At 47.4% G+C, this 24660-nt stretch overlaps 1 protein-coding gene across 1 annotated transcript in view; it reads right to left on the reverse strand.

The window, feature by feature from the left end:
* Positions 1–4314: 4314 nt before the first annotated feature.
* The window catches only part of LOC309524137 (gamma-aminobutyric acid receptor subunit gamma-4-like), a 41917-nt gene continuing 21571 nt past the window's right edge, over positions 4315–24660 (reverse strand). The window contains 6 exon segments of the mRNA XM_082208550.1: positions 4315–5562; positions 6338–6540; positions 9443–9595; positions 11049–11186; positions 17335–17417; positions 17848–18068. Coding sequence (XP_082064676.1) covers positions 5254–5562; positions 6338–6540; positions 9443–9595; positions 11049–11186; positions 17335–17417; positions 17848–18068 — 1107 coding nt within the window. The 3' untranslated portion in view covers positions 4315–5253.

The following is a 24660-nucleotide window of genomic DNA, read 5'->3' on the forward strand; positions in this document are numbered from 1 at the left end:
GATATTTCAATGTCACAAATTACTTGGACCAGCCCTAGAGCCATACTGAGAGCTTGTACACACTTCTGCTTTTTCCTGCCTAGAAAGCATGGGCTTGAGTGGTTTTGCCTCTTCCCTGCCTTTGAAAACCCACACTTTAGTGCTAAATTGGAGCAAAAGTCAATCTGGAGAAAACCCAATTAACGTTTGCTTCGATTCAGAGGTAAACAGTAGGTCTTCCCAGGGGCAAGTTGCAGGGCTAGTGGAAATGTGGATGAGCCCTGAGTCACACACACAAAGCAAGTGGCTCCACATGAAGCTGAAGGATGGAAGGTTCAGGACAGACAAAAGACAGTCATTCTTCATGCATGCCTATGGAGCTCACTAACACAGGAGGAAATGATGGCTTCAAAAGAGGATTTGATCTATCAGGAGACCTTGCCAACAAAGATCCGTATAGTTAAAGCTATGGTTTTCCCAGTAGTGATGCATGGAAGTGAGAGCTGGACCATAAAGAAGGCCGAAGAATTGATGCTTTTGAATTATGGTGCTGGAGGAGACTCTTGAGAGCCCCATGGACTGCAAGAAGATCAAAGCTATCCATTCTTGAGGAAACGGATGTGCTCACTGAAGTGCTCACTGGAAGGACAGATCCTGAAGCTGAGACTCCAATACTTTGGCCACCTCATGAGAAGAGAAGACTCCCTGGAAAAGACCCTGATGTTGGGAAAGATGGGGGGCACAAAGAGAAGGGGACGAGATAGGACGAGATGGTTGGATAATGTTTTCAAAGCTACCAGCATGAGTTTGACCAAACTGCGGGAGGCAGTGGAAGACAGGAGTGCCTGGCGTGCTCTGGTCCATGGGGTCACGAAGAGTCAGACACGACTAAACAACTAAACAATAACACTAGCCATGTAGGCAGTGCTTTGCCTCCACATTCAGAGGCAGCAATGCTACTTAATATCAGTTGCTGGAAACTGCAGGAGGGGAGAGGGCTCTTGTGCCCAGGTCCCACTTGCTGGTTTCCTTTAATGGGCAACTGGATGGTCACTGTGAGAGCAGGACCAGTTGAACCATTGGCCTGATCGAGCAGGCTCTGTATTTGTTCTTATGGCCAATCATTAATTTACATTGGCTTACCTCCTTCCCCAGTTGATTTCCTATCAGATCAAACCCATGCATCCTCTCTTGTGGAGCATCAGGAGGATCCAATCTCAGAATAGCAGGAATGGGACATACCCCCACCCCAGGTTTCCCAACATTGCAGAGCTGCCTGGTCTGTGAGTCCCCAACATTCACACCTCATGCTAATGATGTTCTCTTTTCACGAAGGTGCTGGCAGCAACTGAACCAACCCCTAATTTAGGTCACCTTGTGTATCAACCACAGCTAGTTCAGAATATTCCTAAATTTAATTATCAGAGGATAAAAAAGACAGACACAATTTGACATGATTTCCTCTCCCTTACATTCTGCCTCAACGTCTCTGCCCCCACCCTCCCACTCTACACACTGAGCTACATTTTATTCTACTGGGAACATTGAGGGTCCTCCTAGCAGCCCCACCTTGAAATAAAACACAAATGCTTATTCTGCTCACATCACTTCATGTTTGCATCACATTTCCCTTTAGTTATTCAGTTTACTTTGGTTGCCTCCCCTTGCATTACCCTCCCCCATTTTGGATTCAAGTTGGCCTTTTCATTCTGTGCTTAAACAGCTCTCTCTCACATACACACACCTCAAAGCACAGACAGTCTCAGGCCCATGCCAGGGAGTTCTTGTAGGTCCTTTCCAAGGCTTCCATGGAACCATCTTTAGGCTCATTCCCCTTGCCCTATGCCTAGTAACCACAGGTCTGAGCAGTTTCTTTCTGGCACGAGTCTGAGTGGTTTCCCCCTTGCCCCACTCCATTGCCGGGGGAACCCCACTTTTTAGTGCTAAATCAGAGCAAAGGTCAATACAGAGACATTTGTTCTGATTGAGTGCTAAAGAGACATTTTCCTCGGGGGGAAAGCACTGGGGGCGAAAGGAAGTATGGATGAGCCCTTATTGAAATACTGTAGTTGGGTGCATGTTTGTGCATGTAGGAAGACAAGTTACAAAAAAACAACAACTTGCTGCTGTCCTCCAACCCTAACCATGGCCATTTCCCCATGACTACTGAGCATGGGCAAATGTTCACAGGCAGGTGTGTGAGAGAGAATGCGCTCCCAGCAGAAAGAGGACTGAAAAGTGAGATGAGTGCCACACCCCATAGTCACCTTTGACTGGACTTAGCCATCCAGGGGTCCTTTACCTTTTACCTTTGCTGGAGGGAGGGCCTTCCTTAATCCATCTTCAAGCAGAGCCCTGCTGAGCTGCACACTGTGGGAGCTGAACTTAATGACCTCTGAGAATCCTTCCAACTCAGCAGTGCTGTGAAAAGCAGTATCAACACAGTGCTGCCCACCTTCAGCCCACCTGTGACACAGAAACATTCCCTAGCAACAACTTCATGGCTCAAGCACAACCACTGATGGGTTTAGGAAAGCCTTCTGAGCCTCCCCTGTGACCACAACAGGCAATACTGGGCTCAGTGAAAAAACTGTTCTGACCTGCATGGAGGTAGCTTTCCGTCATATGTTAGGAAAGCCAGGGGGAAGGTCCACCTCCCCCTTCCCTAATACCTCCTATGGCAACACCTATCCGCCACCGTGCTCTTTATGTCAATCATCTACATGGCAACAGGCCTGTGAATCAATCCTCAGTCCTTTGCACATGAAGCCTTGGTTTGTTTGCAAAGAGAGATTGAGAGGGAGGCAGTTTGCACCTGAAACTCACCCACCCCAGGCCAGGAGATCCTGGCTTGGCCTACATGGGCAGCAGGTGCCTGTGGGTAACCTCAGAGCCAGCAGTACCTGTCCAGGGGGCAGCACTATGTATATGGCAGGGGAGGGGAAACCCCCATGCAGGGCCATTGACTCATCCTCCCTTCCCAAAGCCAGAGGCCAAGGACAGGTGTCTCTCCCCATCCCCATCCCCATCTTGCTAGTCCTCGATGCAGCCACTCAGGCCAAGTAGCTCCTGCCTCGCAGCTGAATCCTGGCTTGGTCTCACCAGGAGCTCCTTCTCCAAATGTTGGGCCTGCTGCAAGGTAGTGAGGTTCACCCTCCCGCTTCCCCAGAGTCCCTGTGAGGCTCATTTTGTGACTGAATTGAACATGACACATCATTATTCGGATCATATTCCACAGTGTCAGAGCCCATCTCCCAGTCTGCCTGGATTTTCTCTCTGAGAAGAGGGCCTGGCTATCCCTGTCAGTGTCTTTTCCACATCCCACATGATCGCTCCCAGAGACAGCCCTTTAATGTAGCACTCACTCGTAAAGTATGTTCTCTTTAAAACATTTATTTGCAATTTACATCATGAGTAAATATTAATGGGATGAGGCTTTGAGCAAATGGAAACAGATTGTGAGGCTGACAGCAGGGGCAACTGCCTTCCCTGTGGCTTACACCAGTTCAGGATCCTGTTCTTCAGGGAGATGCTCTGTGCTTTTCACTGAGCTGTGCATTTTCCAGCTCTGGTGAGGGCTGCATTGACTGCCCCCATGTCCATTTATTTGACCTGCAAGGGGGGGGATGAAGTAGAAAAGGTCCCCTCCCACCACCTCCCCTCATTCTGTTTAGCAGATTTGTGTGAAATGGCCATTGCTGAAAGCACCAACCTTGATGGGAAAGCTGGCTGCTTGCATCCAGCACGTTACATTTCCAGCACGTTACCTATAAGAACATAATACTGGGATGTGAATAGATGCTAGGAGAGGATATAAAGTTAAAGGTAAAGGGACCCCTGACCATTAGGTCCAGTCGTGGATGACTCTGGGGTTGCAGCGCTTATCTCTCTTTATTGGCCAAGGGAGCCGGCGTACAGCTTCCGGGTCATGTGGCCAGCATGACTAAGCCACTTCTGGCAAACCAGAGCAGCGCACGGAAATGCCGTTTACCTTCCCGCCGGAGTGGTACCTATTTATCTACTTGCATTTTGATGTGCTTTCGAACTGCTAGGTGGGCAGGAGCAGGGACCGAGCAACAGGAGCTCACCCGTCTCGGGGATTCAAACCACCGACCTTCTGATCGGCAAGTCCTAGGAGAGGATATATTTATTAGTTATTATCCCTCCTCCCTCATGTTTGTGAGTCAGCAGTGTTATCTCATTGCAGCTTAAAAGGGTATCTTAGGCTAATTTTAGCCTTTTCATTCAACTAATCCGGGACGTTTTAAGGCAGACTGGATTTTCCTGGAGTTTCCCCCTTTACTCCCCCTTAAAACAATAACCACACAAACAGTCTTGTAAAAGGTAAAAATAACATTTACTCACTCAGAATACTTTTTGAAGAGTAACAGACACAGCAGCTTTGTTCAGGCAGGCTTAAAATGGTAATTCAGTTACAAAGACATACTTAAGTCTAGCTTAAAATGGCGTCTGAGCTGGAGCTCAGACTTGACAGATGTTCTCACATTGTTGGCACAGCAGAAAGAGATGAAAAAGAATAAGGAGAGTCTGCCAAGGCAGGCAGGAGAATATATACAGCTACACCCTCCCCCCTGTCAGGGCACAGTGGGAGCATCTCTTGCAAAGTTCTCTAGCAAGTTTACAGGAAAACTCCTTCAGCTCCTATTATGTGCCTATCTAGCAAAACATGAATTGTTGATTTGACAGCCTTTTAAACATCCCACACATAAGATGAGCCCTGCGGGATCAGGCCAATGGCCCATCTTAGTATAGTATCCTGTTCTCACAGTAGCCAGCCAGATGCCCCAAAAGGGAAGGAGCTTGCCAGCAGGACCTGAGCACAAGAGCCCTCTCTCCTTTGTGATTTTCAGCAACTGGAATTTAGAGCTGTTCGGTCTCTGGCCATGGAGACAGAGAACAGACATTGTAATAAACTACAGGGGGTGGGAGTGGTGGTGGAATTTGGAGGATATGCAGTAGGGTGAGTGAGGGGACAACAATGGCTTTTTCTCAACTGAATATTACAGACAAAAGCATTTTAAATGTGTCAAGTCTACATAGAAAGCCTCCCTGGCCACTGCAGCACCACCAAACCCCTATATGTCCTAGCCAACATGGGTCAAGAGGGAAGCCTCACAGTCTCCCGGGGCAGCAACTCTTTAGACCAGAGGGGGCTGGCAGCTGCACCCTACAATCCCAGCTTTGGCAAGTGAGGAGGAAAGGAGAGGCGAACTTCAAAGTCCTCCTTTTGTGCAGACATTTACTGGAGGAAACTCAGAGATAGAGATAAGCAATCCAGTACACAATGTTGAACAGCAGGAAGGCTGTGGGGAAGAAAACCCGGGAGTAGGAGTCCAGGCGGGAAATGTGGATGCGGATTCTGCCCTCTCGCCAGGTGCCCGTCTGACAGTCCTCAATGCAGCAGAAGAACCGCTGACACTCCTTCCCTTCCAAGCAGGAGGGCTCCAAGTCTTCACTCTCCACCTCTTCACTGTTGCCCTCGACTTCAGGGGGCCAGTGCACCAGGCTGTTGATGTTGATGGCAGTGTAGGAGGGCATCATCAGGTGGGCATGGCTGGCTGCCTGGAGAAGGACAAGGAGCAAATGAGAGAAGCAGAGAAGGGGCACAGGGGCTCCCCCCCATACCTTGTGGAACTGGCAATCAAGTGCTGGCTTGGAAGGTGGTAGCAGGCGCAGCTCAGGGGTGTCCTTTTCTCCATCCCTCTGGCACAACTTTCAGAGGGGGAATAGACCAGCTTGACCCCCTCCCTAACCAATTAGCCCAACTGCCTTCTGGGACAAGATTTGGGGGCCCCCAAGGATCATCTGGAGTGAGGAGCCCCCCACCTTGCCCCACATCCTTTTTAATGCAAATTCCTGATGAACTTTGCACTGTTGACGCTTTTGGGGTGGTTGCACACTCCAAAAGCATCAAGAGCACAAAAGAATACTATTTGCAGCTGCAGAAAGCTTCAGGGCAGTCACAGTGCTTCACTTCCAGTCATCACATCTCCCGTAATTTGCTGCTTGAAACCTCATAACTTTGTTATACTGCAAAACGCTCTGGTTTATTTTTCTCTGGCTTTTCCCTCTGGACAGCAATAACATGGTAGCATCAGGGTAATACCACAGAGCTACTGATAAGGCAGAATAAATCTACCACTAATGTGCTATTTATTGCATCAAGAGCGTGTTGCAGAAAACATACCGGCTACAGCAAAATGCCAGCCTGGAGGGGTCCCTCATCACTTTCCTCCCTCTGCTGGCTCCTTCCCTTACCTGGATCCTTTAGAGGGACCCTGGGTGAGGCACCAAGCTCTGCCAGGCAGTGTCCTCTCCGCCCCGCCATCCCACTCACCAGTCTGGGTTTCCTGCTGCTATGCTGTGTTGGCTTCTTGTTTCCTGCCAGGTAGTTGAGGGTGGCATACTCCATGAGGGCTGCAAAGACGAAGATGAAGCACACTGAGACAAAGAGGTCCATGGCAGTGATGTACGAGACCCGGGGCAGGTGCTTGCGGGAGATGGTGCTCAGGGTAGTCATGGTGAGCACGGTGGTGATTCCTGGGAATAGGAGGAGAACACCTGGGTGAAACTGCTGGACGGCTTGTTGAAGGTACAAGTTTAATTGTATATAAAATGTTGTATTTAATTGCATTGTATTCAAGTTGTTGTAAAAGAAGCTCTAGGCATATAGCTAGTAATTTTTCCACTTGGTGTGGCAGGCTACCTAGTGACTAAGCCTTGTGACTAGATCAGGAATACAGTGGTACGTCCAGTTACGATCTTAATTTGTTCCGGATGTCCATTCTTAACCTGAAACTGTTCTTAACCTGAGATCCGCTGCTGCCGCACCACTGGCGCACAACTTCCGCTCCATCCCAGGGCAAAGTGTGCAACAAGGGGCATCTACTGCCTGGTTAGCGGAGCTCGTTACCCGAAGCATTTGTAAGAAGGATGGTACGTAACACAAGGTTCCACTGTATTAGGATTGCTACTCAACAGACAAGCTGTAATATGAGTGCTTCCATGTATGTGTACAAGTGGTGGCCATTTTAGGCACATCCAACTGACGCGCAATTGCCAATGCACAGGTCCTTTTGGACCTGGAAGAGGGCAGAATGGAGGAGGAACAGGGTGTAATGGTTATAAGTACTCCACCAATGTGCATTGGGGCCAGAAACAGAACACCCCCCCAAAAAAAAATGGTTGCCACCTGTATATATGTAAATGAGACTGTTTGCAACACAAAGATGCAGGTAGGCTGTTGCCAGCAAGCAGGAGAAGGACAAAAACACAGTATGTTGACTTTAGCAGAAAGCTACATTTTATTAAAGACATTTAAAACATCACCCTAGGATTAGTGTAAGCAAGGTTTGTAAGAATGAAACTCAGTGCTTGTTTTTCTGCAATGTATCTTTTTGTTACTTTGTAATATTTAAAACCATGCTCTGCAAGTAAAAATATATTTCTTGAGCTGAAGAAAATTTATTTCTACACAAGGGTCAGATCAGATCTTCCTCTGGCACCATATCTAACATGCCTATTACCACCAAGTGGAGTGAGTGAGCCATGGGAAAACATGGACATGGGGCTTGGCTTCACAGGCTTCGGGGAAGGGGCTGGAAGGGGTCAGCACAGTTGCTGTGAAGGTGTATGAAATCCACGTGGATTGGTTTTTCAATGCTGCTACTAATAAAATCGAATATATATTCTTCCTAATTCTCCTCTCCCCCCCCCACAATCCACACCCATTTTTGATTATGTTTAATTTAGACCCCCACCCACCCAAAATATTTGCCATTAAAATGCCATGTTTGAAAAGCATCCTTAATTGTCTTAAAAGCCAAACAAGACTCAGGATGCAGAGAATTCTAATGAGATTGAGACAAGGAGCTGCTTTAGGCCGTGGTTGAAATTGCTGATGGAGATGGGTTTGTTCCTCCCAAGAAACTTGGCATCTTTTCCCCTGGTGGGCAAAGGGGGGGTGGTCCAGAGATCCTATCACACACAGGACAATAATTTGGCATGTTGCAGGGCAGGAGGAAGTGCAGAGAGACAGGGGTGCAGAGGCAGGGGAAGAACCAACTCTCTGGTAGGAAAAATAGCCTGCCTGGAGCCATGAGCTCTGCATTTGTTCAAAGAGCCCACACCTCCAGCTCCAGAACTTGTCCTCTGGTCTTCTCCAGCTGTGAGTACCAGTTGTACAGATGCCATGACAGGACCTGGGGCTGAGCCAAGAAGATCCCCATGTACCCTAAACCTGCCCCACAAATGAGGGTGTGCATGGAACTGGAACATCACCCACAATCACCAAGTAGATTATTATTGTTGCAAAGATTGCACACAACCCCAATTCTGCCAAGTAGTGCATGAGATCCCAGGGGGTTCCAGATGCTCACCCAGAGATGTGTTTCTGTTGAGAATCAAGGCACAGTGGAGGTTGAAGTGTCTTTTAAAAATATGGTTTAATTACACATATTTACACCTGAGTTTATGGAATGTGTTAGGTTTTAGGGGAGGGGTAGTACTTCTGGTTATGCTCCTTCTGGGGACGTTTGTCTACCTTTGGTTCCCACCATGCACTCATCTCTCAACTGTGGCTCCTAGAAGCTGTCAGAATGTGACGATGGGCACACCGTGGGAAATGGTTTCCACTGACCAGCTAAACCAGGTAGCCAATGGGTCTCAAACCCTCAGTGAGTTAGGGACTTCTTACTGCATGCAGTCTATGTTGGATTGAGCGGATGAGACCAATAGTCAGTCCAATGGTCAAGAAGGCAGTTTCTGCACATGCTGTAGAGGGAAGGGAGGAGCAGATGGGGCTCATCAACCTGGGAAGGTAGCCCATCTAAGAAAAGGTAAACTTTGATTCTATACCTCCACTGCCTTGCAGCTATACTCATTCATCAGAAAGGCTTCGAGAGTAAACCCTGATGAACAGTCCATACCCCCTGCCTTGTGGGTCATATTTGGGAGAAGAAAAGGCTGAGAAAGAAAACACAAATCAGGAGTGGAGTCCCTAAGGCAGTTGGATAGTGCCTTGTATGCTTCCTTTAGGCAGCTCCTGCAGCTGAGTTGGTGCCAAACATATAGCTCTGCTTTCCTTTGGACCACTGGAGAGGTGCTGCTAACACAGCAGTTTCACCCCTAACGATATATTCCATTGTGTCTTGAGACTGACGGCTGCCAACAACACCAGTGGTGTTAGACCTCTTTGCCTTTGGGCCACAGCCCTCCCCGGCAAGGGTCTTCCCCTCCTCACAAGAGTCATTCTAATTCCCTCAGCTTCCCTCCAGCTTGCTTCATCTCTTCCCTCTCAGTTTTGAGTGAACTAGCCTTCTTGCTCCATCACGCCATGCTGCCTGGTGTAGTCATCCCACTGAGATGGAATAACCACTGTACTTGGCTCCACCTCTTGGGTGCTGCAGGGGTTAACCAGAGCTGAGGGCAATGCCTTCCTTACCCAGAGATGTTCTGGCTGGTGTAGAGTCTCTCTTGATCCAGAAGGAGACCCAGGAAAGGACCACCGTCAGGATGCAGGGGATGTAGGTCTGGATGGCAAAGTACCCCATCCGCCTGCTCAGGTCAAAGGAGACGGTCATGACTATGTACTCCCCTAGAGAAGGCCACAGAGAGGCGGGCAGGTCAGAAGAACAGGCCACTCCGCAAATCACATTGCTACCTCTGCATGCCTTGATTTTATGCTGGGCTTCTGCAGAAATCATGGCTTCCAGCTTGAAAGGCATGGGCAAACTCGGCCCTCGAGATGCTTTGGGACTACAGTTCCCATCATCCCTGACCACTGGTCCTGTTAGTTAGGGATGATAGGAATTGTAGTCCCAAACCATCTGGAGGGCCAAGTTTGCCCATGACAGGTCTATGCTGACTGGCAGCAATGGCTCCTCAGGGTTTAGGCAGTGAATGTTTCTTAACACTACCTGGAGATGCCCAGCATGAGACTGAAACTGGGATCTTCTGCATGCCAAGCAGGTGTTCTGCCAGACATAGGCCCTTCCCAAGGGGGAGGCTGTGCTTCTGCAGCAATGCTCAACAATCTCTGGAACTACCTTCACCACTGGAGCTGCACCTGCTCCATTTTCCTCCTTGGCTCCTAAATCCTTTTGCTCACCACTTTGTAGGAAACATGTCTGTGAGAACTCTGGGTGTGGCCGACACGAGGGTCCAGAATAAGAGACCAGGAGGAAGACCAGAGTTCAGTCCTGCCCCCCTACAGTCTGGTCTGTGTGATGATCTATGCGTGCTTACAATGTGCCATATATGTGCATATATGAGGAGGGATACTTGATTGCTTTGTGAAAGGAAGGCCCCTTGGAGAATTCCCGCCCCCCTCAGTTTATTAACTGAATAACCTTGCTTACTTTTAGCCAAATATTACAACATATTGGACAATGCAGGAGACATTCTGAACATTTTCAGTCACAGAGGTCAGCCTCCAGCAACCAAATTCAACTAGCTGGGAAAATGCATGATTAAGGCAGCCACCTTCCTGGAAGAAGGAACACTTGCCTTTTAGGCCTATCAGAGAGAATGGCTCCAATTAAAACCTTCTTTTTCCAAGCAATAAAAAATCCTCATTTGCAGTCTGCCAATCATAAATGGATTAAGAGTATGGATTAATCAATGCATGATTTTAGCATAAATATTTCCTTTTCCAATATAGCTTGTAGGAGTTTTGAATGTGCTCAGTAAGTAGGGCTCAGGAACTGCAAGGGGACTTCCAGGGAACTGGACGTATTAAAATGAACTCTAGAGAGCCCAAAGAGGTCCTGTGCCAGAGTGGAGGGGAAGCCCTGAAGGATGTGGTGGTGGTGCCCTAAGGACAGCCTGGTATCTGCTTTTGGGAGCGGGGAAAGGAAAAGGAAGCAGCTACAGCTTCTGTGGACTCTCAGCAAGAACTGGGGGGGCCCAGAGAGAGGCTGCCTCTGCACCCTCCACTCCCGCCTCCTCCTGCCCTCCCAACCCTCCAGTCTCCAAACTATTCACTTGTTTTTCATGTGAAAAAGCCACCACCTACAATGTGCCCAACTCCTGTGGGACAAATGTCTTACCAGCACCTGTCCTGAGCACCTCAGATGTGTTCCTCAGACCTGTGAAGTCAAACTGGTAGAGCCTCCAAGTTCGCTGGTCAGAGACTTCAATAGAGTACCTTCTCCAGCGGTAGATGATCTCCTCTCGTGGGTAGCCATCTGGAAGGAGCAGAGCAGACACAGGCAGGAAGGTCAAGGCCCATGTAAGGTGGATTCTCTTGCAAGCCACCTCACAGCTCCTCCCTCCTGTTAATTTGATGAAAGGGGCTTTACACTCTGTCCCCCAGGAGATATGTGATGTGCCCACTGGGCTGGCTCAGAAGAACTGCTAGCCAAGGAAGATGTGCAAGGACTCTCTTTAACCACCCTGCCCATCTGTGGAAGGTTCCTGATTGCATCTCCTCACCGGGGAAGCGTCTATGTAGCTCAGTGGTAGAGCATCTGCCTTTTATGCAGAAGGTCCCAGGTTCAATCCACAGCATCATCTCCAGGTAGGGTTGCAAAGGATTTCTTTCTTGAAACCCTGGGGTACCACTGCTACCAGTCAGTGTAGACAATACTGAGATAGAATGTTTCCTTTTTTGCTTCACATTATATTCAGGGCAACAGAGGGGGTCAGGAGGCCATGAGCTGCCTGGTTGTAGCTGGCAACCTCCCTTCCTAACAAGGGACAAGACAGGGCAGCTGTCTACCAGCTCCATCTGGTACACAGGCTGAGACCCTACCTGCCCACAGACTGTCTCGCCAGAGTGGTGCATGCTCTGGTTATCTCTCACTTCTACTACTGCAATGTGGGGCTACCTTTCAAGGTGACCCGGAAACTACAACTGATCCAGAATGTCGCAGCTAGAATGGTGACTGAGAGCGGCCACTGAGACTACATAACACCAGTCTTGAAAGACCTACATTGGCTCCCAGTACATTTCTGAGCACAATTCATAGTGTTGGTGTTGACCTTTAAAGCCCTAAATGGCCTTGGTCCAGTATACCTGAAGGAGCGTCTCCACCTCCATCGTTCTACCCAGACACTGAGGTCCAGCGCCGAGGGCCTTCTGGCGGTTCCCTCACTGCGAGAAGCCAAGTTACAGGGAACCAGGCAGAGGGCTTTCTCAGTAGTGGCACCCACCCTGTGGAACACCCTTCCACCAAACAACAACTACCAGACTTTTAGAACACATCTGAAGGCAGCCCTGTTTAGGGAAGCTTTTAATGTTTGATGGATTACTGTATTTTAATATTTTGTTGGAAGCCGCCCAGAGTGGCTGGGGAGGCCCAGCCAGATGGGCAGGGTAAAAATAATAAATTATTGTTATTGTTGTTGTTATTGTTATTATTATAGATCTAAGGTTGCCATATGTCTGGAATTTCCCGGACACAGTCGGTATTCAGCCCTCGTAAACAGTCACCATGTGAAAATTGCTGAAATGTCTGGGGAAATCTGAACGTGTGGCAGCCCATGTTGGAAGTGTAGATTTTGCCAAATTAAAAATAGCTCAAAGACTCAGCCTTTGTCAGAAGCTGTTTGTGGTCCTGAATGTGATCAGACTGCCTCTCTCAAAAGTATGGCTGTTACCCTCAGACGTCCCTTCATTGGGATCCCCGTGCTTTTTGACTGCTAATGATTTCAGAATATTTTATATTGTTATATTTCATTATACCCATGTTACAATTTTTTAATGATTTTGACTGGGTGCATCCATTTGCTAAATAGTAACTTAGCGAACTGTTCACCCCCACATCTTAAATTATTGCTGCTTTAATTTAATATTTATATAAATGTTTATACAACTCAACCCACTTCGATCTGCAGAACTGGCCATGTTACAGGTGCCACACAATGCTCATTCTCCATTTGGGAGGAATCAGTCTTTCGGTATGGTAGCTCCTACACTTTGGAACTCCCTGCCTATTGACACCAAGCAGGTGCCTTCCCTGTACTCTTTTAAGCACCTGCTGGAAATGTTTTTTTAGACAAGCCTACATATGTTTACATACGTTTTAATCTATTTTTAGCTTGTTACATCTTTTAATTATTATCTGAACATTTAAACAGCTGTTTTCAACTGTTCTTTAACAGATAATTGTTTTATTCTTTTTGTAAACTACTTTGAGGATTTTCTTTCAATTCACATGGTGTATAAGTTTTATGAGATAGGTAAATAAATAAGATAAATATTGATAAGATAACAAAAATAAATCACTTTGCTAGGTAATGTTTTATCTTGTATTTCTCTTAGGACGGTTAAGTGAGCCTTTTTAAAAATAATAAAGAAAGTTCCCTGTTGAACTTATGATAAATAAAATTTGCGGACATTGACTGAGGAAATTTGGAACATGGGGATCCTAAGATTCTGCCTTATGCAGCCTGCAAGTGGCCTGGTCAATGTTTTGTATGGGAGACCACCTGGGAGCCCCCACCCATGATGAGGGAAATGCAGTATACAAATGTAAGGAGTGCCTTACGTTCTGAATCTGGCTGTTGGTCCACCAAGCACAGAGAGAGGCTCCTCACAGCAGCTCATGGCATGCCAGGTGCTTCTTGGTGGTGATGCTGCCAGGGATTGAATCCCGGACCTTCTGCATGCTAAGCAGGTGCTGAACCACAGATCCGAGCATGCACACATGCACACACCTCTCCCACTGCTGCTTTGGGTGTGGTTTCCTCTTTACCATTCCTCCCTGGGCAGATACCCTTGAAAAATGTCCCAGTGACTCCTTCTTAGGGTGCCCCCACTGGGGCATTTGGAGAGTGGTATGGGGAGGTGCCCATACCCTTAACTGGCCCAGGCACCTTATTTGCTTCTGAGGAGGTAGCATAAGTGGTGGCTCACTGGTTATGGTATTGGACTAGGACCTGGAAGACCAGGGTTCAAGCTAAGCATGTGGCACTGTCATGTGTGAGTGTGGGAACATTTTTTCATGTCTCCTTAGCTTCCTATCCAGCCACTAGCAGCCTCTAGAAGCCCCCCAGGAACAACAATGGCGGTGGTTGAGGAGGATGGAAGCTGCCAATCCCAAAAGGGCTTGGAGATAAAGCAGAAGGAGGACACAGTGGCTGTTAGCTCCCCACATTTGAAATGGGCAGCATTCTGCAGAGCACTTTGAGTTCTTTCCTCAATCAGTGTTGTCTTTTTCATTTGCAGTGGTACCTTGGGTTACAGACGCTTCAGGTTACAGACTCCGCTAACCCAGAAATAGTACCTCAGGTAAAGAACTTTGCTTCAGGATGAGAACAGAAATCGTGCGGCGGTGGTGGGAGGCCCCATTAGCTAAAGTGGTACCTCAGGTTAAGAACAATTTCAGGTTAAGAATGGACCTCCAGAACGAATTAAGTTCTTAACCCGAGGTACCACTGTATTTTTAATGGAACCACAGCCCTCCCTCTGCCCAGGGACTGGGGCACAAGCCCCTTCCCTCAGGTTGCAAATGCTTTGGGTGCCTTGCTCAGCTTTGTCTCTGACTGCTGGAGAATAATAACTGCCAGCCATGCTGCTACCCAAGGCCCTTCAACTGGGACACAGACTGTGGGCAAGACATGCAATCTGCCCCTCAGCCATGACACCCTACCCCCCTCAGCTTGAAAGGACTCGTGACCTGTTCACCCTTGTCAGGCAAGCAAGAGATGCAAAAAGCCCCTATATCCTCTGACCAGGAGGCCTTCCCCACCATTCTCTCAGCACCTGGTAAGATCCAAACAGGTCTTATGCTGCTGGGATTTATACTTGTTTACTACCAAAAATCTGACACAGATGCAAGGGCTGCTCAGAAAGAGGAATGTTGGCGTGATATGGTCTTTCTCTCAAGGAAGAGGAGGAAGGGAGGGAGGGAAGGAGAAGGGGAGAGAGAGATGGCTTTGAAGCCATGTTTGCTTTTTCTGGAACATCACTGGACACAGACAGGTGTTTAGCTGACCTTCTGGCTTGGAATGAAAGGACACGACAGCATCTGGGACTTTTGATCAACAATGGGCATACAAAACTTTCCATTGCTAGTCCAAGCTGATGCCCTGCTGGCAGTGACAGAGCAAAGACTTTGCAAGCCAATCCATTCCTGTGCTAATTCTAGCACATTTTTGGAAGTGTGTCTGACCCATGTGTGCCCTCTAACCTCAACAGGCCACTAGTCGTACTCTGGATGGTCTCAGGGGGCTTGACAGCACAGGTTCTTATAGACAGCATCCATCATTGTTCCACTTGTAATTGTTGGGTGCAGGCTGATTTGGGGATTGATTCAGACAGTTTTCTTACTGCTCATCTTTTGCAGGTGACTCCCTGCCCCATGCACACACACACACACACACACACACACCAATCAAGGGTATGGAGCTTCCGCACAGCAGGAGCACAGATGTATTCAGGGAAGAGTCTCAATTTCTGAGTCCCTCCATAGGCATAAATAACATCCCCTCCCCCAGCAGTCTCACCATCAGAGTGGAAATGAGTTTCTATAAGGTTCCAGTCACGCATCAGGGCCACATGAGAAGCTATGAGGTGGGATTAGCATAGGGCCACCACTGGGCCCCATTTGTAGAGTTTCTGCATGTGCAATCCCTCCCCCCCCCTCCCGGTACTCCCTGCTTCTCCCTGTGTTTAGGAAGTGAGGATGTGGCAGAGGAGGCAGGCAAAGCAGAAATGGGGACTCCAGTGAGCTGCCAGCTGCAGCTGTCTCTAGCATCCTGGTTTTCCTCTGCAAATTGAAACGTCAAAACTGTTTCAAAGCAGCGATCTTGATGCCTATATATGATAAATCCTCCCGGGGCTGTGGGAGATACCTCGTAGCATAGCTAAACTATGTTTATAATTAATTGCCAGGCATGCGTGGCGTGTACTGTTAATTAGCTAAGATGCAGAGGAGATGGGGACAGGCTGGGAGGGACTGCTCAGAACCACGTGGGTGGGCAACAGGGAGAGGGAGGAGGCTGTACACAGGATCTGTAGCAGTGACATGACAGGCGGTGGCAGGCTGAAGGGCTGGTGCAGTCCAGGAAACAGCAGCAGCACCAGCCAGAAAGCAAACAAATGAACAGGCTGAAGGCGGGGAGTGGGAGGGGGTTTGGAAGGCGACTGTCCCATTAAAAAGGCAGGGAGGGAGGGAAGGAAGGAGCATCATGATGGCGTCCTCTTTGGCTCCCATCCATACTCAGAGCCACTAAATCAGAATCTGAGTCTATGGGCTGAAAGGGGCTTTGTGTGTTTGGAAGCACATGATGGCCACTGTGAGAGAGAAAGAGACAGACAGACAGAGAAAGCTGTCATTGCTAACAATCTACAAAGAAAAGGACTCCATGGGCCACTGCGAGGGAGGGAGGCTGCTGTGAGGACTGCACCCACACAGAATTTATAGAGATCTGGGGAAGAAGGAAGAACATAAGACGAGCCTGCTGAGTCAGGCCAAAAGGGGCAACCTAATCATAGAATGATAGAGTTGGAAGGGACCTCGAGGGTCATCTAGTCCAACCCCCTGCAAGGCAGGAATCTCAACTAAAGCATCCATGACAGATGGTCATCTAACCTCTGCATAAAAACTCCAAGGAAGGAGAGTTCACCACCTCCTGAGGGAATCCGTTCCCCAGTCGAACAGCTCTTGCTGTCAGAAAGTTCTTCCTGATAGTTGATTGGAATCTCCTTGAATGCATTGGTTTGGGTCCTACCCTCCTGAGTAGGAGAAAACAACCATCTTCCATGTGGCAGCTCTTTAGATATTTGAAGATAGCTATCATATCTTCTCTCTGTCTCCTCTTATCCAAGCTAAACATACTCAGCTCCCTCAACCACTCCTCATAAGGCTTGGTTTCCAGACCCTTGATCATCATGGTCACCCTCCTCTGCATACATTCTAGCTTGTCAACATCCTTCTTAAATTGTGGCACCCAGAACTGGACACAGTATTCCAGGTGTGGTCTAACCTAGGCAGAATAGAGTGGTACTATCATGTCCCTTGACCTGGACACTAGACTTCTGTTGATGTTGCCTAGCATAACATTGGCTTTTTTGCTGTTGCATCACACTGTTGACTCATGTTAAGCTTGTGGTCTTCTGGGACCCCCATTTCTTAGACACAACAGCCTCCACTGTATCTTGATTTTCAACAAAAACCCAACCCTGGATGAGCACATGGAACACCCTGGATTCTCGTACACTGCTCTTGGAGGTGGCATGCAACCTCTGCACTAACATTATTTGCTTGGTGATTGAGGTGGAGTGTTCTAGTTCCATGCACAGCCTCTTTGTGGGGCAAGTTTAGCATCTTTTTGCCCTACCCTTCAGTCCCATGGCCCTGTCATGACATCTATGCAACCGGTACTCACAACTGGAGAAGACCAGAGGGCAGGAGTGGGTATCCATTGGGAAGTTCTGCAGCTGGAGGAGGCACTCAGCTTCAATGGTCAACCTGGGGAAGAGATGGAGATGGGGAATACTAGTTTGACAGCTGCTGCAGAAGCACAACTAACCTTGTATGAACATCAATACTTCTGGAGCCTCTCTGGAGCATTTTAGCATCCCCTCAAAGGGTGTGTCAGAAGCCACCTGAGGCCACCAAACCCACATCTAGGCCCATTTCATGATCCATTTATTTCATTCTAAGGCTGGATGTCTCCTTCCCTCTGTGATCCAGTCTGAGAGCAAATGGAATTGGATCCATTCTGCACGAAGAGGCCAGTTGTATGGTCTCTTTGTAGGTGAAAGCCAGGGAGAGACAACCACAAACCATTTGTGGTGTGACCCCCCCATCCTTCCTGAATTTGCCTATTTTTTGCTGCCTTTCTCTCCCCTGACTCTTTCATCCCTGTTGAATGACTGCCTGGGAGCCAGAGGTTTACCTGAGCGTATAGAGGACTTTCCCATCATTCCAGATCCGGAGCAGCTGGTTGGGAGTGGTGATCCAGTGGGAGTCAGCCCTCTTAGAGTTCCTGAAAAAGGTGTCTGGGATCCAAATCCGGCTCACCATATTAGTGTTGAGGGTGAGAGCTTTGAGGGTGCTGTTGAAGCGAAGGCGCCGGTCATACCACGTTTGGGCGAAGAATATGTCAATGGTGTATTCCTGTGAGAGGCACAAAAGAGCATTATCCACAGCCTGCTTGAAACTGAGACCTGCAGCTCTTCATCCTGATGGGTGACATTTTGTGGAGATCATTATTAGCATTTGTATTGCAGGGGGTTGGACTAGATGACTCTTGGGGGTCCCTTAAGTGGCTTTTCAGGACCAGGCTCTCACAAAGTGATACACATAAAGGAATGATAACAGGTTACATTGGCTGTACAATCACTTGCTCAGAATCACACGAGTAATGAACCCGCTTAAGGAAAGGAAGCAATGAAGAGATGAGTTTCCAAGGTCCTTTGCACTGAAGGGCAATTCACTCAAATGGGGGCTCCATAACTTCCTCTCAAGAAGACTCCATCTCTCATACATATTAAACTATTGATTTTACTGGTAGCAGATCCTCTGAAACACATGTTAGTCGTAGTGTACAGGTAGGGTGACATGGTGGTCCCAAATCTGCATTATCCAGACTGAGAGATGTTCCGAAATACAGAAAAAACATGTGCAAAGACAGCCTTGAAAGGTGGGAGCACTCACTGAGCAGCAGCAGCTCACTAGCCGTGTAAGCCAGCAGAGGGAGGCCATGTCTGTCCCTGTGACATCAAAAAAGGGGGCTGTAGAGGGGACAGGTTAGGGTTAGGCAAGAAGGAAGCCAGTCAAACCAGCTCCCTCCTTCTGAAATGCTTGAAAGTTTGAATAAGGCAACAAATTGGTGCCATCTATGGGTAGCTATGGGGGGCAGGACCTCCCAATATTTTCAAGGAGGGCCCTAGTCTCTCCCCCCCCCAATTCCACTGTGATACTCAAAGCATGTGGCAGCAGGAAGCATCTTCACCCTGGCGTGTCCCTTTGAGGATCACCAGAGTGGCTTCTAGAAAAGTGCTCTGGCAAGCTCCCCAAAGGACACACCAGTTCAAAGCATCTTCGTGCTGGCACATCTTCTGCCAGGGATGCAGTGAAGGTAAGGTGGCTGGTGGTCAGGAAGTGGCAGGTGGCAGGCCAAGTCGGCCTGGCTGGGTTGGGGGAGGAGAGGCACATATGCAACATCATATACGCACAATGGGCCCTTGCAATGTTGGGGGGCAACTCAGTGTGCCTGGGCAACAGTTCTGGACAAAATGCTTTTAAAAGAGAAACCTAATATTACAGTTTGAGAAGTTCAGGGTCTCTTTTCAACCTTTTCCTGGCTTCTTTCTTCAACAGCAATGCAGCTCTCCCACATCGCTTTACTTTCTTTGTTCCATTCTGTTGACTGTCTTTCTAAACACCTTATTTTCTAGTTTGACATACAATATTTTCACTCCCTTCCCCTGACAACCTTTCAATCAAAAACAAAAAGGAGAGTTCCATCCTCCTTAATTGCCAGGTTCCTGGGCTGAACATTTTGCTCTCCTTTGTAAAAGTAAAACCTTTTCTAACGAACTACTGACACTCCTGTTCTTGTGCAAACTTTCGACCTTCCTGTGAAGGAGAACCAAAGACAAAATGGCTGAAGGTCCTATTCTATGCCACTGCTCCTCACCTCCCATGCCCCAAAGTGGTGCTCATGGGTGTAGCCAATATTTATTTGGGGGGGGCAGGCTTTATCTTGGTGGGGGCAGAACTGAGTTATTTGCAACACAATTGGTCAGTTAGTTATTTTTATTCATTTACAGTGGTACCTCGGGTTAAGTACTTAATTCGTTCCGGAGGTCCGTTCTTAACCTGAAACTGTTCTTAAACTGAAGCACCACTTTAGCTAATGGGGCCTCCTGCTGCAGCCGTGCCGCCAGAGCACGATTTCTGTTCTCATCCTGAAGCAAAGTTCTTAACCCAAGGTAATATTTCTGGGTTAGCGGAGTCTGTAACCTGAAGCGTATGTAACCTGAAGCATGTGTAACTTGAGGTACCACTGTACTTGATTGACCCATGGTGGTGCTGCAGATTCCCTGCCCTCTAGAGCAAATAATGAAGATAAACCTTGCCTGGTTGGATTGGGTTCCTTCTAGGTGCTCCCTGGTGGGCAGTTGCTAAACTAATCCTCTCAGTTTCGTGCTGGGATGGGTAAAAGGTCCCCATAGTTGCTAAATGTCACATGCTACCTTGTGACAGAAGAATACATCTGTATGGAGGAACCAGAACCCAGGTGCTTCTGCCAAGAACCTTGAGGCTGACACAGACTATACAGGATCAGAGATGAGGTGTCATTGCTGTCTCTGGCTCAGTCACAAGGCACTTTTCCAAAAAGCAAATTTCTTGGTCACCTGAGGACCAGGAGGCTGATGCACAGGACTGTCCCACAAGGGCAGTTGGAGAGCAAGAGAATTGCCTTAGATTTTGCAAGGTAGGGGGTTTCTGGAAATGCAACCTAGAGCATATAGCTCAGGATTCCCTTCCCCTGCTATGAGCTTTGAGAGTTCAGTTCAAATACATGCTGGGAATATTTCCTGCAGGTAGACACACACAGAGAGAATGGAAGCAATGAAGCAACACAGCCCAGAACAAAGGCCACCTCCTTGCAACTTGTAAGCTTCACTGGGACACAAGTTAAAGACATAGGAAACATCCCAATAGTTTAGTGAATATTTAATGTGTTTCATAATTTAATTCATCTAGATGCCCAAGCCCATCCAGATGCACTCAAGAAATCTGAAGCACATTACTAAATACAGCCCAGTCAAAACACACAGGCAGGATATGTTGCTGCTTTGGTTCAGGGGCAGCTTCTTTTCTGCTCCCCTCCCCATAAACTTTTATGGAAGGGGGCAGTTGAAAAAAAACCTGGAGCAACTATTAATTTGCCCTGGACAATTGTCCCCCATGCCCTGCTCTGTGCAATAAATCAGATATTAACCCCCTGGAAACATAGTGACTGGAGTGTCCTTTGTTTGGCTTTGATGTGGCTGCCCACACAGCTCTTGAATGCTGCTGAGGTACTGCGCTAGTACTTTCAGCTGGAAGTGGAATTAAAATGCAAATTCACACATAGATATAGTGCTGTTTGCCCCATCAAACTCAGCACTGCCTGTCTCTATGGATAAGATCTTATATACTTCTGTGGGGCTTAAGTCCCATTCCGCTATGGTTCTGTTTCTCTCTGTCCCTTTGATAAGCAGATTCCTCCTTGCTCCTTCCCTTTAAAACACCTAGTTAGTTCCTGTTCCTTTCTAGCCATGTGATTCCTGGGCTGAAAGTTAATTAGTCAGTTTTGGCTTTCAGTTAATTACTGGTTTCCTCACTCCAGCTAGAACAACTTCCTGTTATTTTATTTGCAATTGCTTTTGTTTCAAAGAAGAAACCAGCAATTAAATTCCCCTTTCTTGCTCCTAAGGATCAGGAGCTGACCAAGGATTCCACCAGATGGCCTGTCAATTCAGCCTTCATCCTGATTTGCTTGAACAAAGCTTATGTAGTAGTTAGACTATATCCAGTTTTAATGGCTATTCATTCTGATTTCATTACAAGTTGGGTATGCAATGGTGAACAATCATCCTAAATTCATCCTGATTTGCTTGTGGTGGGTTTACACATACTCTGTCAATGAGTTGTTCATCCCACAATTTCCCCATAACTTTCCAAACTGTAAAAAGTCATTTTTTAAAAGTAGATATATTGTGCTGTGGTGACAAGAGTGCTTTAATCCACTGTAAACATGCCAATCAAAAAAGTTACAGTGTGCCCTTGAATCCTTCCCTCAAAATACTGACAGACTGGACACACCATAATTATTGTCACTCAAGAAGGTGAGAGAACCAGAAGCAACTAAACAGCTGCTCAAAAAGGAAACTTTCACTTAAAGGCACAGTAACCCTGCCAAGCCTCAGTGGAACTGCACCAGTACACACCTGCTACGCTGGTATTATGACTGCATTCCTTAAGTGAGGAAAGTGCCTCTACAGATCAGGTGTAGAAAACAGCAACAGGAAGAGAACCACAGAACAATGTCATTGGGGTTCAGTGTCAAGAAAAAGTGCTTTCCAGTAGCACCTTAGAGACCAACTAAGTTTGTTATTGGTATGAGCTTTCGTGTGCATGCACACTTCTTCAGGTACCTAAAGATATATGAAGAAGTGTGCATGCACATGAAAGCTCATACCAATAACAAACTTAGTTGGTCTCTAAGGTGTTACTGGAAAGAATTTTTTAATTTTGTTTTGACTATGGCAGATCAACAAGGCTACCTACCTGTAACAAGAAATAGTGCCTGCATAGACCAACTGGTTGGTGCCATGGAAGCAAAACAATTTTCTGATGGAGAATCTGAATTATTTTAGAGCCTGGCCTGACTCAGATAAGATTCCCCCCAAAATGGCTCTGTTGCTGCTCTCATTTGTCTCCCTTTTCTTCAGAAAGACTGCAGGACAAACATGACAGTTGCTCTTCCTGTTACAGATAGGTAGCTGTGTTGGTCTGCCATAGTCAAAATAAAAAAATTCCTTCCAGTAGCACCTTAAAGACCAACTAAGTTAGTTCTTGGTATGAGCTTTCGTGTGCATGCACACTTCTTCAGATACCTTCAGATATCTGAAGAAGTGTGCATGCACACGAAAGCTCATACCAAGAACTAACTTAGTTGGTCTTTAAGGTGCTACTGGAAGGAATTTTTTTAGTTGCTCTTCCTGTTCTCTTTCTTTTACCTGATCAGACCCTGCTCCTGCACCATTAATGGTTGCCATATGGCTTGGAAGCAACATCTGCCACAGGCTCTCTGAGAAAGGCTGAATAATCAGACTATCCTAGGGCCTGTCCCCAGCCTATTGGAGGAATTTGGGAAGAAGGGCTAGATATAAATTAAATAAACAAACAAACAGATTATACACATAATGCAGAATTGCTCATCAACAGGCTTCTTCCACCAATTCTAATGCACATTGCAGTTAAGGTGGCCTTTAAGTAACCCAGGTGCAAAGAGTCAACAGGCATCATACAGTGGCTCAAGTCTTAGCCTTGGGGTCAAATGTGGCTTAGCTTTGATTAACATTTCCTCTTTTGGCCTCTGTTCCTCAACTTCCCATTGGGCCTGTAAGGGGACAGAGAGCCTTTCCAGGAAGGTCAGGGCACCCTCTACCGGCTACAGCAATGAGATGTATGTCTGCTCCTCCCCATGGACCATTTTTACAACACACACACCCCAGACCACATGCAGTGAGGCCAGTTATACTCCTGTAGCACCTCCTGTGGCAACACCACCTCCCAAGCAGGTGCAGCCTGACACTATTAGCAGCAGATCATAATGACCTAGATGCATATGCTCAGCTCATGACTAGCAGTCCTCACCTAAGAGACCAGGAGAGAACTTGAGCATGACATCATCCAAGTTCTGCTCAGGATAACACAACATGTCTGTAGTTAAGAAGAAAAGGCTTTTGATAGGAAGAAGCTGGAGGCTGTACAGCATAATTATGGGATTGGAGTGTCACCACCACCGCTGGACCACCTGCTCACTGACCTTCCCCTATTCACAGTACTTTAACACACTTCCACTCAAAGTTGGGGAGAGCTGCAGCTGAGCTGGGGTTCTGCTCTCCAACAGGCAAGAAGTGTAGGAGATTTGCAGTCAAAATCTAACAATACATATTCTGGAAATTAGTAAGTCTAGGGGCTAATGACCACAGAATGACAGAAATGCAATTGGTGGAGAGAGAGGGCTATGTGATGTAATTTCCCCTGTTTCCAGTGGCAGGAAGAAATGAGAGATATAATCCCTTATCCTTCCTGTTGCACACTCTCTCTTTGTTCTTCTGCACCATGTTTTCAATGGAGATGTATATATGTCTATGCTCTCACTGAATGCAAATTCCATTTTAGAAGTCAGCTATGTATTTTGTAACCTAGAAGTATTTTTACATGCATTGCTTTTGCTGCTGTTGTTTGCTGAAAATGTGTGCAATACTTTAAGTAAGTAAAGTCTATTTTCAACTTACTTTACAGTGTGGTTTGATTTTTCACACACACACACACGTGTGGTTTGATTTTTCACACACACACACACACACACGGTTTGATTCTCTCTCTCTCTCTCTCTCTCTCTCACACACACACACACACACACCAATCATGGTAATTATAGAGGGGGGGAGTCAGCTTGCTAAATATAATGAGCTGTATCAACCTTTCCTAAGCTTCTAGTTTTCTGCCAAGGGGTGGTAATCTAAACCTCCGCCCTACTCAGCTTCTAAGTGCAAATGCTAAACTGACTATTCTAACTATTTAAGTCTCCACACATAATGGGGGACTGGAGGGATAATTGTAATTATCGTATTTTTCGCCCCATAGGGTGCACCGGCCCATAGGGCGCACCTAGTATTTTGAGGGGAAAATAAAGAAAAAAAATTATTTCCCCACCAGGCGCGGGGCTGGGCCGGGGGAAGGCTGAGCTTCCCCTGACCCCAGCCCCCAGAACAGGTTGCTATCCGCAAGCCTTGGGAGCCCAGCAGGAACTCCCACCGGTCTCCCCAAGCTTGCGGATATCTGCCCGAAGCCCAGGGCACACTGCTAAACACGCACCAGGCTTCGGGATGCAGGCTGCTATCCGCAAGCCTGGGGAGACCGGTGCAACTTCCCACCGGTCTCCCCAAGCTTGCGGATATCTGCCCGAAGCCTGGGGCGC

The sequence above is a fragment of the Podarcis vaucheri genome (genome assembly GCF_965113315.1).
Source record: "Podarcis vaucheri genome assembly, chromosome: Z".
NCBI lineage: Eukaryota > Metazoa > Chordata > Lepidosauria > Squamata > Lacertidae > Podarcis > Podarcis vaucheri.